Source organism: Ochotona princeps, chromosome 6 (assembly GCF_030435755.1).
Source record: "Ochotona princeps isolate mOchPri1 chromosome 6, mOchPri1.hap1, whole genome shotgun sequence".
Lineage (NCBI taxonomy): Eukaryota > Metazoa > Chordata > Mammalia > Lagomorpha > Ochotonidae > Ochotona > Ochotona princeps.
The window spans coordinates 6,566,220-6,579,551 of record NC_080837.1 but is presented as its reverse complement, the minus strand read 5'-3'; the positions used below and the strand labels follow the sequence as shown (position 1 = coordinate 6,579,551).

The following is a 13,332-nucleotide window of genomic DNA, read 5'->3' as shown; positions in this document are numbered from 1 at the left end:
TCCTGCCCACTGGTACAAGGGTAACGTCCTGCTCGGTGACACCCCTGGGTGCTGGAGTGGCCTGTGCCTGGCTTCCCGTGCCTGGCTGCCTTGCAGCCCCCGACAGCTCCCAGGCCTCCCCCTGCCTGGCACCTCAGGACCCATGCCCATCCCAAAGATGCTCCATAGGAATGTTCTAGAAGAAAAAGGAAACAGTCACTTCTCAGCATTCACAGGATCCTGCCAGGGTATCAGGCTCCATGGACATTCAGTTAAGTCCCTCCCATAAAAAGGCCCTGTATGCAGGGACTTCAAAAAGTGTGTGGAAGATGGAATTAAAAGACATGCTTGCTTTTGGCATTAGATAATGTTGATACCTAAATATGTATACCAGGGGTCTCTTAAAAGTGTATGTGTAGGGCCCGGCACGGTAGCCTAGTAGCTAAAATCCTTGCTTTGCATGCCCTGAGATCCTATAGCGGCACCAGTTCATGTCCCAGCTGCTCCACTTCCCATCCAGCTCCCTGCTTGTGGCTTGGGAAAGCAGTGGAGGATGGCCCAAAGCTTTGGGACCCTGCACCCGCGTGGGAGACCCGGAAGAAGCTCCTGGCTCCTGGCTTTGGATCGGCTCAGCTCCGGCTGTAGTGGCCATATGGGGAATGAAACATCGGATAGAAGATCTTTCTCTCTGTCTCTTCTCTCTGTATATCTGACTTTGCAATAAAAATAAATAACTCTTTTTTAAACGTGTGTGTGTACTGTGAAAAACCTATGCATGTTTTCTCCCATGTTTTTGTGCCAACATAAATTTGCCTTTTAATTGTGTATATTACAAACTTACTGAAACACAATTTAATTTGCCTAGAACTTGGGCCATCTTCCTCGTATCTAAGTTGGCACCCGGTGACGTATTATAGCACCTGCTCCACTGGAAATGCCACATGAACTGTTGTTGCACCATGTCGTCTAGGGACTAGTGACAAGAGGACAAGTCTATATTTTTGATCCCAGGAATGTTGGAATCCAGATGTGGAACTTGCAGTTACCCGGTGCCGACTCTAGGCGGCGGGTGTTTGGCACAGAAGGTAAGTCGACTTGGGTGGTCAGCATCTCTGCTTGGGTGGTCAGCATCCCGCTACTCCGCTTGGGATCCAGCTCCTTGCTAACACGCATCCTGGGATGCAGTCCCCTGCCACCCTGATGGAATTCTTCACTTCTGGCATCAGCCTGACCCAGTCCTGGCTCTTGAAGTCATTTGGGGATGGGGTGGGGAAATGAACTGGTAAATGGAAGATTAGTCTCTTTCAAAGAAAATGAAAATGAAATTATAAGTTATTTTAAGAAAACAACAAAGGGCTGATTGTAAATCCAGGTAAGTAGGAATTCTATGAGATCCCTTGTGCACATGGACACTGGCAATCTGGGCAGGAGTCAAAGCAGAGGAAACGGGCAGGAAGGGATGACCACTGGGCAGCTGACCAAGGTGAGGCAGTGCAGTGGCGGCTCTCAGCCAGGAGGGGGCAGAGGAGAGTTTCAGATGCAGAAGGAGGCAGCAGGCGAGAAGGAGGCTGAGAGCTTTTCTCCCAGTCAGCCAAGGTTGTAGCCCCCCGCCCCCCCGCTCTTCCCCCGCTTTCACACCTGAGATCTGGGGGCCACGTGGCTGTCCTGACAGCCTCCATGCTTTCCGGAGAGTGAATGGGAAGTGGGTAGCCACAGCACCATCTATTGGAGAGGGAGCCTGAGTGGCAGGGCTGAGCTGGAGGAAGGCAGGGGTGGGGGCTGGGTTTTCAGCCAGATTGTATAGAAGTGATTTTCCAGTGATAAGCTCTATGTGATGACCAAGAACCCTGGCAATCCCCCGTGTACCAGGAAGAATGTTAACGGTGTCCACCAGAGCAGGGTTAGAAATATTAAGACCCCACTGCACAGCGAGGACTGGAGGACACCAGCCCCAGGGACAGATGCACGTTCAAGGTCCCCAAGCGGGGAGTGGAGTGTGCTGATGCGCCCAGTGGGAAAGCCAGGAGCTGTGACAAGCATCCAGCGTCCACATTTAGGGGGATGTGTACTGCCCCGGGGCTCCCACAGCCCCCTACTTCAGCCTGCAGTCTGTGACCGCTCAGGACGAGTGACAAGGACACCGCAGGTATACAGGTCTGGATAGAACAGCCTCAACTTATTGTTTTGTTTTGAAGATTTTTCTTTTCTTTTCTTTCTTCCTTCCTTCCTAGCTTTCTTTTCTTTTTTTCTTCTTCTTCTTTTTTTTTTTTTTTTTTGAAAGGCAAAGTTACATAGAGAGAAGTGGATTGGAAGTAGAACTGCCAGGACTTGAACCAGTGCCCATAGTCAACTGGGGAGTTAATCAGTGAATGACACTCTCAGTCTCTCAGCTTTGCAAATAAAGATAAAAATAAAAAGGCAGTTACTGGGGCAAGCTCCGTGGCATAGCAAGTTAAGCCTCAGCCTGTGGTGCCAGCATTCCCTATCAGTGCTGTTTTGTGTCCCAGCTGCTCCACTTCCCATCCAGCTCCCTGCTAATGTGCTTGGGAAAGTGGAGGATGACCATAGGCCTTGGGTCCACATGGGAGACCTGGAAGAAGTTGCTGGCTCCCGGCTTCAGGCCACCCCAGTCCCAAGCATTGTGGCCATTTGAGGAGTAAAGCAGGGGCTTGAAGATCTTACACTACGTCTCTCCTCTCTGTAACTCTATCTTTCAAATACAAATACAGTTTGTTTTTTTAAGCAGTTAGTTATGGGATGTGAGATTTAAAAAGTGACTTTCCTGCCCATGTGGAAGAGCAGGGCTGGGCTAGGTAGCATCGCACATCGGCACACATGAAATCCTGGGTTGAGCACTGGGACAGGCAGGGCTGGGCTACCACACCCACTGGTGAGTATCAGGGCAGGACTGAGCAAGGGCAGGCTGGGCTGCAGCACCCAGCAGCTCACGGAAGGACAGGGGCTGGGAGCAGGTCCAGTAGGGAATATGTGGTTTCACCCCTGCTGGATTGCAGCACCCTTCCACATGCTCAAGAGCTAGGTTTGGTGGCAGGCCAGGCAAGGCAAGGCAATGATACCCACTGGCATCCACAACCGCTGGGCCTGGGAGCAGTCTGGGCTGGGTAAGGCTGCAGCACCCACTGGCACGTGTGAGAATTGGGTCCAGGGGTAGTCTGGGCTGTCTTAGCACCCATTGGCATATGCAAAGGCCTTGGTGGGGAGTGGGCCAAGATGAGCTAGGCTGCAGCACCTGCAGGCAAGGGCTGGGACTAGGGATGGGCTTCTAACTGGGCTGCAGCATCTGCTGGCATTCAAGAGAGCCAGGATGGAATGTGGGCTTGGCGGGCCTCAGCACCCACTGGTTCACCCAAGAACCAGGCTTGGGGGTGGGTTGGCCTGGGTTAAGCCAAAGCACTGGCCACCATGCACAAAAATAAGGCCAAGGGCCCAGCACAGTAACCTAGTGGCTAAATTTCTCGTCTTGCATGAGCTGGGATCCCATGTGGGCACCAGTTCTAATCCTGGAAGCCCCACTTCCCATCCAGCTCCCTGCTTGTGACCTGGGAGTTGAGGATGGCCCAAAGCCTTGGAACCCTGCACCTGCATGGGAGTCCTGGAAGAGGCTTCTGGCTTCGGATCGGTTCAGCTCTGGCCGTGCGGCTACTTGGGGAGTGAATCAGCAGACGGAAGATCTTTCTTTCTGTTTCTCCTCCTCTCTGTATAGTTGATTTTCCAATAAAAATAAAATAAATCTTAACAAAAAAAAAATAAGGCCTGGGGCCGGGCCTGGTGGGGGTTGTCAGGGGCTACCCCAATTAGACCACAGTACATGGCAGAATGCATGTGAGCTGAACCTGGGGAAGGTTAGGCTGAACTAGACCACCGTACCTGCTGACTCAGGTGAGAGGACTGTGCACATACTGGTGCGTGGGCTGGCTCATGCAAGAGATGAACTGAACCTGACCCTGCACTAACTGGCACACACGAGTCAAGTCTGAAGACCTCCTGTGGACTCAAAGTCCCTCCTCAGGGAAAACCCCCACGATAGGGGGTCCAACCTTGGAGTACAAGTGTCAGGATCGGGCATCCTCAGTTGCTAAAGCCTGTGCAGCGGACAGGCCCAAATGCACAAGGGGGACATGACAGCCAGCTCATCTAGGCCAGCAGAGGATGGTGAGTGTCTCACAGAGGATGGAAAACACAACAGGTTGGACAGCTCTCCTGGCCAAGCTTTGCAACAAATAACTGTGTCTGTGGACAGCCAACAGATCTTGGAAAAATTTTTCTCAAATCTGGTGCAAAGAAGCGGCAATGTCTTGGAATTATCGAAACCACTCAGGTAACACCCTTACAACATTCTTACCCACATCGGGGTCTCCAAGTGTCATCAAATGACCGTCCCCTGCTCTCTGGGTGCTGACGTTGGCTGACAGCAAGGGAGCGGCCCCTCCCTTCCCCCACCCACCACTGTGGATGTTGGAGAGAAAAAGTACTGAAACATTTGTTTACCCACCTTCCTCCACACCTCAACCCTCCCCATCCTAATCAGAAACCCACATGGGTATGGATCCCTCTCAACTGTGTGATCAACACAAGAAACCTTCAATAAATTAAAATGCAACTTCTTAAATCTTCATTCAGTTTGCAACAACTAAGAACTATGTCAGCTCAGAAAAAAAATGAGATCTTTGAGGATTCAATTGTGGAAGGCACAAGTGCAGCACATTTGCAAGCACAAAGCAGGATGCCCCTGAACTTCACAGGGACACCATGGAGCTCCCTCTCCACCTGCCAGGAAGCAGTGTTGTGGTCGCCCTGAGGGCCCAGCTCACCCACAGTGCACTGTGCTGAGCCAGCACCATAAGCAGGAAGTCAGAGAGTGGGAAGAGGAGTGGAAGGGGAGATAAGAAGTGGGGGAGGAAGACGATCTCCAGGTACCATGTCAGTGTGTACGGCGTGGGAAAGTGAGCATGCACGTAAAGCCAGACAGATCCAGACTCAGATTCTGGCTTTGGACAGCTCTCTTACTGACGGGCCTCACTTTCCTCATCTCTGAAATGGGGATATTAAACCCTCTAGCACTGTGGTACAGTGGACGGAGCCGCCACCTGTGTGACACCAGCATCCCATATGGGCACCAGTTCAAGTCCCAGACACTCCACTTCTGATCCAGCTCCCACTTAGGAAAGCAGCGGAAGATGGGCCACGTGCTGGAGCCCCTGCCCCCATGTGGGAACTTGGATGGAGTTCCAGGATCCTGGTTTCATGTGGCCACTTGGGAAATCGACCAATCAATGGAAGATCTGTGTCTGTCTATTTTATTTGACAGAGATGGGGAGAGACAGAGAGATCTTCCATCCGGATGGCTGGACCAGTGAGCCAGAAGCTCCTTCCCAGTCACACATGGGGGCAGGAGCCGAGCACTTGGACCACCTTTTGCTGCTGACACGGGCAAGTGGCACCACAGAAGGTGTTAAACCTACCATACCACCATTCTGGCCCCTAAATAAGTTTTCAAAAGGATAAAACAAACCCTGGCACCTGACCTGGCACTAGTAGGTACTCAGGAAATGGGAAGCCAGGACTCGTGCCCAGGTAGGCATGAAAGAAGGCAGAAGAATGGTCCACCTGCCTTGCTGCTTCTGCCAGCACAGCAACCCCAGATTCAGGCCTGAGAGAGAAGTCAGTGCTGCTCCAGCCAGGAGCTGCTTGGGGTCCCGAGGGTGGGCTCTAGGCCCTCGGCCCGGGTGGGCAGTGGGAGGGCTCCAGGACCTCGGCCCAGGCAGGTAGTGGGAAGGATCTACCTACCCCAAAGGAGATGTAGGCGCCCAGCAGGCTGCCGGCAATGGTGGCGTAGCCTCCGGTCATGACGACGTGAACTTCGGACAGGGTCATGTCTGCCAGGTAGGGCCGGATCAGCAGAGGAGCCTCGGTCTGTGACCAGGAGAGAAGTCAGATAAATGAACCGAGGTGATCTGTCCCCATCCTGGGAGTGGCAGGGGAAAGGCTGTGCTAAGGGGTCCCACAGGAAGGGGGAGAGAGAGAGTGTCTTAGAACTACATCTGTCCTTGGCTGAACTGCTCTGAGCCTCAAGCCCAGCCCAAGCCAGTAAAGACCCCTGTGCTGACCACAAGCCAGGACCAGCCAGGACCAGGCACCCCCATAGCTGGGGGGTCAGGGGACACAAGACTAAGCCCTGCCCTGGGCATAGGGTGCATATTCTGGGTGGCCGTGGAGGGTGAGAAAGGGGCCTATAGGAATTTGGGAGTTGGATGACCAGTCAGGAAGCAGATAAGTGCTTGCACAAAAATAAAAATAAAGCTGGGAAGATAACACAGTAGGGCTGCCCAGTGATTAGTGGGCGTTTAAAATACAGTGTCTGGGGGTCAAGGTGGCCTAGTAGGCTAATCCTCTGCCTGTAGTACCGACAGCCCATATATGTGCTGGTTCATGTCCCAGCTACTCCACTTCCAGTCCAGTCCAGCTCTGGCCATTGCAACCATTTGGGGAGTGGAACAGCAAATGGAAGACCTTTGTCTTTCCTCTGTAAATATGCCTTTCAAATAAAAATAAATAAATCTTAGTAAAAACTTCAGTGTCTTAGCTGCTGTGCCAACTCTTGTCCTGGAACTCAAATTCTTCATTCTTTATTGAGTTTCACAGTCATGTGTCTAGAATGTTGCACATACAGGTCTCATGAGAATGCTTTTAAGCTTATGCCTCTAACTTGCTCAATCAAATTATTCTCAAGGTATCTGTTTTACTATGTAAACTGGAACTGTTTCATGATTTTTGAAATGCAACCAGTATAAATGAAAAACATCTCAGGAGTGGGGAAAGTCCACCAGTAATATTAGCTAGACGAAGTTCTTAAAATCAAAAAGCCTATTCACACAAAATTATATGTAATGACTGCAGTCATCAGTTTATTACAGACTAATCATTCTTGAACGTACACTCTCCAGAGGAGTAATTGGGTCTTTAAATATTCACAAGTATTTCCATCAAATGAATTCTCACCCTTACATCCAGAGACTTAAGCAGTTAAAAATGTAAGAAAAATAAGAGCTATTAGTTCTGTATTAACTAAGAAACCACATACAAACCAAGGAATAAGGAGAGAGGGCAGATATTTTAAACACGAATCTTTTCTTTCTAATTTAAATAAGAAACAACCACAACTTAGTGATCAGGCACTGGGAGGGGTGAGTGAGCAGTGGAAGCAGAAGTGTGGGCATGACCTGCTGTGTCTTTGCAGGGTCCCTGGGCAGGTACATGAAGGATGGGAGAAGAAAAGAGAGGAGAGGGAGAGAATGGAGGGGAGCAGGGCTGAGGGCAGGTAGCAGGCAGCAGGGGTGTGACGTGGAGGGGGAGCTGCGGGGTTAGTCAAAGCCAGTTGAAGGGAACAGAGGCAGGAGGGGTTCCTGGGCCTGGCTTTGTTGCCTATTCACTGCCACCTTCATCTTCACTGTCACCAGTCCCACCTCACACCCTCCCTGCCACGGGGCAGTGCTGCAGAAGTGCAGCTGCGAGGGGGTGGCTGTGGAGGGCTCCCTTGGTCTGGGCTTCAGCGTGTCAAATCCAATATGCCCTTTAGGTAGCCAAGAGCACAGGCAATGTGAGGGTCAGAGTTCAGGGGGTGGATGACAGAACAGCAACCAGGAGCCGTTTCAATGTCTAAAGGCAAGGGGATCCCCTAGGACAGAGTAGAAACGGAGCATGGATGGAAAAGGGGGACCCAGGCCACCCCCATTGGTGGCAGAAGCAGTGCGGCCACTGCTCGCAGGCTCCATTGCCTGCCCTTGCAGCAGATGAGCCCTGGGCTCCGGCTGCGGGATCTGTGAGTCTCTGAGCTAACGGGGACACTCTAGGCAAAAGCAGGACAGGAGGCCTTGGACACACCCCTCCAGCATGGCCCAGGCCCCAAGTGCACCCCACAACGGGCGTCCTTGTTTGGTGCCCCTGGGGAGTGCAGTTAGCTCTTCTGGGACTGTCAGGAATGGGCCCAGGAGCAGGAGGCTGGAGCACTCACCTGGCTCACGAAGATGTTTCCTGCCACGCTCAGGGTCTCGGTGGCTGTGGTGCCCATGGTGACCTGCATCAGCCAGGCGATCTGGAAGGAAGCACACACAGCCCTTGGCCCGCTGACGGCAGCACGGTGGGCTGGGCGAGTGGGTGGGAGTGTTTCCCCATCTTCCCTCTGCCTGCTGGCTGCACAGGGTGCCCCCCACTCTGGAGCTCAAAGATCCCTCCAAGCTCAGGCTGAAGTCCACCAGCCACTGTTGCCACACTTTGAGGGGGCCTGGAGCTGAGACCTGTCTCCTGAGGTGTCCTGGGTCTGGGCTCCTGATGCATGGACGCCTCTGCCCCCATCTCCTCTGTCTCACACACTCACAGTCCCTCCCCCTTGCTAACTGCAGGTGCCATGTTCTGGTCTCCAGGCTGTAGAGGGAGGTGAGTGCCAGGGCCTGGGAAACTCTGTGCTGGAAAGCTCCTCCTTTTAGTCAGTATGAATCTGCATGTGTGTGTGCGCGCACACACACACACACACACACACACACACACACACACAGAGTCTAGTCACTCTGCTACTAGACGCCAAGTGCACCAGCCCCAGGGTCCCTTCTCTAGGTTTTGGCTGACACGCTCCCCTTCCTGCCCTGTAACTGCTCTGTCCAGGCCCTCAGCCTTCAGCCCTTGAGTGTGGTCCAAGCCCTTGAGCCACCTTCAACTTATCATAGCTCACTGGGTGGGACGCAGCCTGAAAACCAGTGCCCATCACCTCCCTTTGTCCCTCACAGAGTAGTGGGTGCTGGAAATATAGCCTGGAAACCAGTGCACAGGCTGCTTCTGCATTTCTGGCTGCACCTGCTGGTGCACCTGTTGCTGCTGATGGATTCTGAGCTCCAGCAGTCAAACCCTCAGTGTCTTCTGCCAGCTACACCGCTGCCCAGCACCGTCAGCCACATCCTGGTTGTGTGTGGCAGTTGTTTGAACCTAAGCACAGGCTTTGACACATAACCAGCCTCGTCTAGCTAGCGTGGACCACAGCTAGGGTCTCCTCAGACTTTCTGGTGTAAATTCTTTTTCCCTCCCATCTTCTAGGGCAGGTTCAAGACCACACTGGGTTTTGACGCCATTTCCACTCAATGTGGTTTCAAGTACTCTTGAAAGGGTCTTTGGTCAGCAGGAGACATGGGGAGGGTGTGGGCCCTGGCACCAGGGAATTCAGGGATGGTCATGACCCTGAAAATGGGGGATTCTGGGAGGGAATGAGCTGTGGGGCAGCGGATTCTGGGTAGTTGTAAACCTCAGGAGCAAGGGATTCTGGGAAGGTACAGACTCTGGGAGTCAGAGATCCAGAGAGGGTTAGCCCTGGGAGCAGGGGCTTGTGGGAAGATGTGGACCATCCCAGGAACAGGGTATTCTGGGATGGTGTGCAACCGGGGAGTAGAGGATTCTGGGGTGGTGTGCATGCTGGGAGCAGAGGATTCTGGGGTAGTGTGCAACCTGGGAGTAGAGGATTCTTGGAAGGTGTGCAACCTGGGAGTAGAGGATTCTGGGAGGGTGTGCAACCAGGAGCTGGTGGCTCTGGCCTCGGGAGCTCACCTTCAGGATCACCCACTGCATGAGGCCCACGTAGTAGAGGATCGACATGACACTGCTGAAGAAGATGATGATGGGCAGAACCTGCCAGGAAAGACAGCAGAGGCCCAGGTCAGGGCAGACACATGGAAGGGCACCAGGCAGGGCCCAGGAGATCCCCGGCCGCCCGCTCTACCCAAGGTCTGGTCACTCGGGGCTGAGAGAATTCTGGGCTGAGGCTCTGGCTCCAGCACCTGTAATCCCCAGGCCCTATAGGTGGCCTCTTGGGGGGTCGACAGTCAGTGCTGCCCAGCCTAGCCATCCCCATTTCTCCTCATCCCAGAGGGTCAGTGCCCTGAGCACACCACTGCTACCACCAGCTTCCTTGAGCGTAAACAGAACAGGGGCCAGTTCTGTGGTGTAACTGATCAAGCTGTCATCTGCAGTGCTGGACATCCCATATGGATACCAGTTTGAGACCTGGCCACTCCACTTCCAATTCAGCTCCCTGCTAGTGCATCTGGGTAAGCAGCAGAGCCTGACCTAAGTCTCTGGCCCCTGTCACTCATGTAGGAGACCTGGAAGGAATTCCAGCTCCAGGTTTCCAGCCTGGTTATTCGAAGAGTGAGCCAGTGCATTAAAGATCTTCTCCTCTCTCTTCTCCCTCTGGGATGCACAGGAGGTAGGGGGACTGCAAGCATTTACTACCTAGAAGCAAGGTGGAGAGCAGCAAGGTGCCGAGCAAGGGACACACCCCCCTACAAGTCAAGGGCATCCTGCTGCCGTGGGCTGGGGCTGTGTGGGTGCCTTGTCCCCACTCTGTCTGAGCTCTCATCTGGCCCAGGCCAGCACTTGGCAAGTGAGGCGGGCCGAGGCAGAACCATGGAGAGAGAATGTCCTTGTGGGCCAGAGTGAGGAAGAGCATGGGGGCCGAGGCAGAACCATGGAGAGAGAATGTCCTTGTGGGCCAGAGTGAGGAAGAGCATGGGCCGCGGACAGGTCCTGGGGTCAGCATCACTGGAGGGAGAGGGAGGTCAAAGGGAGCCAGGAAGGGCTAAGGACCTCCCGCAGGGTCTGAAATACAGTAGGGGAGGGGGCTGCTTTTCAGAGCAGGTGAGCTGGGGCACATCAGGGAGCTCTGAGAAGGAGGCCTGGGGCTGAGCTGTGGGGCTCAGCATCTGTCAGGTGGGGGGTCGCTGGAGCGCAACGGGAGAGCAGTGTCAGGGTACAGCTGTCAGCAAACCCGAGACAGCAAGCGGGGGGGCCCTGGGCGGGCAGCAGGAGCAGTGACGGCCAGACAGGCGAGGCCTGGGGCAGGGGGCCCTGGGCGGGCAGCAGGCGCAGTCACGGCCAGACAGGCGAGGCCTGGGGCAGGGGACCCTGGGTGGGCAGCAGGAGCAGTCACGGCCAGACAGGCGAGGCCTGGGGCAGCCAGGGTTTCCTTTTTGGGGATGAACGTGAACGGGGCATGTGCTCGTTTTGGCAGCACATACACTAAACTTGGCATGATACAGAAAAGACTAGCATACACGATGACATGGGAATGAACGGGGCTTACAGGCCAGCCTGGTGGGAGCAGAGGGGCCCTAGAGGTCCCCCTTGCCCTGGGTGGAGCCATGACCCCCCTGGGCTGCTTCCCCTGCTGCCCCCTCTCACATGGCCCCGCCCACTGGACATCTGTCACTGACCTTATGGCCCAGGGGATGTCACCTGACAGGGAGCTGGCTGTGCAGGCCTCTGCCTCTCCCTGTCCTGTGACTGCTTTGGCCCAGGGTGTGATGAGGAGAGCAGCGTGTACTGTCTAGACTTCAGAGAGAAGGGCTGGGCCAGCAAACAGGGTGCCCAGGGCACCAGGGGTGTAGTCCAGGACATGCCAGGTGTGGCAGCAATTTCCCTCTGTGCTTCCAGGGCATCAGAGACAGGGAAGGGGCCCAGTTCCCGGGAGGCCAGGCGCCCGACCTTTGGCAGTGGTGCTGAGGCCCGGGGTGAGAGCATGGGCGGCAGCTAAGGCCGAGTGCTTACTAAGCCAAGTCTCTGGTGCTCAGGCAGCGGGCTGGAGCAGGAAGTGATCCACAGCAGCTCCCCACACCACCTGGAGGCACGAAATAGCAGCCCACTGCCCGGTCCAGTTAGGGCTGTGGCTCTCTGGCTAAGGCAGCAGAGTTCTAATCCTAACACCCCCAGAATATCTGTGCTGTGGTTGGTGCATAATTCTTGTTGGAAGGAAGGCAAGGGGGTTGGGAAGGGACTGTGGGCCTGGGAGGAAGGCTAGGAGGGAGTTGTGTGTGGCAAATACAGGTGGGCTTCCTGGTAGAGGCAGTCTGAGACAGACACGCAAGGAGGAGCCTCCTGGGAGGAACCTGGGAACCATCCTGTGTGAGTCCAGAGTTTCCACAGCATGGAGAGACTGAGTGCGGGCTGTGCCCCTCACCCTGGCAGCACGGAGGGCTGAGTGTGGCCATGCCCCCACCCCGTCCCCTACACATGGTCCCCAGCTCCAGCTGCCCTGTCACTTGGGGCACATCACTGAGAGAGCAAATGCAGAAACAGCTCTCTCTTGCAGATCTTACAGATCACAGCCAGAACTTTTCACTTTGCAGGTACGTGGCTGAGCCCCTCCCAGCCCCCGGGACACACACCTGCTGCCTGGCTGGGCTGCCTGCTGGACAGAGCCCCACCCTCCCATGCCCACATCCCTGGCACCTGCCACCAACACCGTTAGCACCCAGAGTTGAGTTAACCTGAAAGGCAAAGACATCCGCCACCAGGGTGTCCCCAAACACGAAGCTGGAGCCGGCCACCGTGTAGCTCAGGAAGACCTGGAAGTAAAAGACAGCGAACTTAGCTGGCAGGCAAGGCTGGCAGGGAGCAGTGAGGGGATTCAAAGGTGCACCTGATACGGGGGCCAAGCACTCCTTACAGAAGAGTGACTTCAGTCACTGTGAGACCCTCCCAGAGGAGGCTGCATGAGGAGGCAGGGCCAGAGGGCTAGGTCCCCAGAGGGTGAGAAGCACAGCTTTGCTCCACCCCAGGGCTCCTGGCCTTGGGTTCCCGGCTCAAGCTGCACTCCCTCAGGAGCACTGGGTTTTGCTCTTCAACCTGCATTAGGACTGCAGGGTCAAGTTGCTTTTCTGGCCCTGACCCCAGTATTCTGATTATTATGGTCTCTAAAATGGGGGTGTAAGCAGAGCTGTGAACTGAGCAGGGAGCCCAGCCTCGCTCCCCTCTTATGCATTCCCTCTTCCTGAGCTCCAGCAAATGCCAGCAATGAGCAGGAGGCAGGGGAAGGAACCCTTCTGGGTTCAAGCATTTGCATTTTACAAATCAACGCCCCAGTGTGCATGTGGGTTGCCTTGCAGCTAATACCCCAGTGCAGATGCTGCCTCTCATTGCCCATGCTGGAGGGCCTGGGTTCAAATCCCAGCTCCAGCTTCTGACTGCGACTTCCTGCTCATGCAGACCCGGGAGGCAGCGGTGATGGCGTGAGGGGTTGGGTTCTGGTACTCTTGTGGAACATCTGAACTGAGTTCAGGCCCCTAGCTCCTGCCAGGCCCAGACCCTGCTGCCTCAGGCATCTGGGCGTGAACAAGCATACAGAAGCGTTCTCTCTCTCTCCCTCTCTCTCTCTCTCTCTCTCTCTCTCTTAAATGTATTTACTTTTATAGGAAAGGCAGAGGTACAAAGAAAGAAGGAGGAAGAGAAAGATCTTCATCCACTGGTTCATCCCCAAATAGCACAGCCAGAACTAGGCTGATTTGACCCAAAGCC

General features: G+C 54.5%; 1 protein-coding gene across 3 annotated transcripts in view; it reads right to left on the bottom strand.

The window, feature by feature from the left end:
- SLC28A1 (solute carrier family 28 member 1) overlaps positions 1 to 13,332 on the bottom strand; it is a 53,332-nt gene that overhangs the window by 29,925 nt on the left and 10,075 nt on the right. For 2 of the 3 annotated variants that reach the window (XM_058665515.1, XM_058665517.1), the window contains exons 7-10: positions 12,306 to 12,383; positions 9,589 to 9,669; positions 8,012 to 8,092; positions 5,788 to 5,913 (exon numbers count right to left, since the gene is read on the bottom strand). In XM_058665515.1, the coding sequence (XP_058521498.1) occupies positions 5,788 to 5,913; positions 8,012 to 8,092; positions 9,589 to 9,669; positions 12,306 to 12,383 (366 nt within the window). The remainder of the gene's footprint in view (positions 1 to 5,787; positions 5,914 to 8,011; positions 8,093 to 9,588; positions 9,670 to 12,305; positions 12,384 to 13,332) is intronic. The other variant, XM_058665516.1, reaches the window with a different exon arrangement.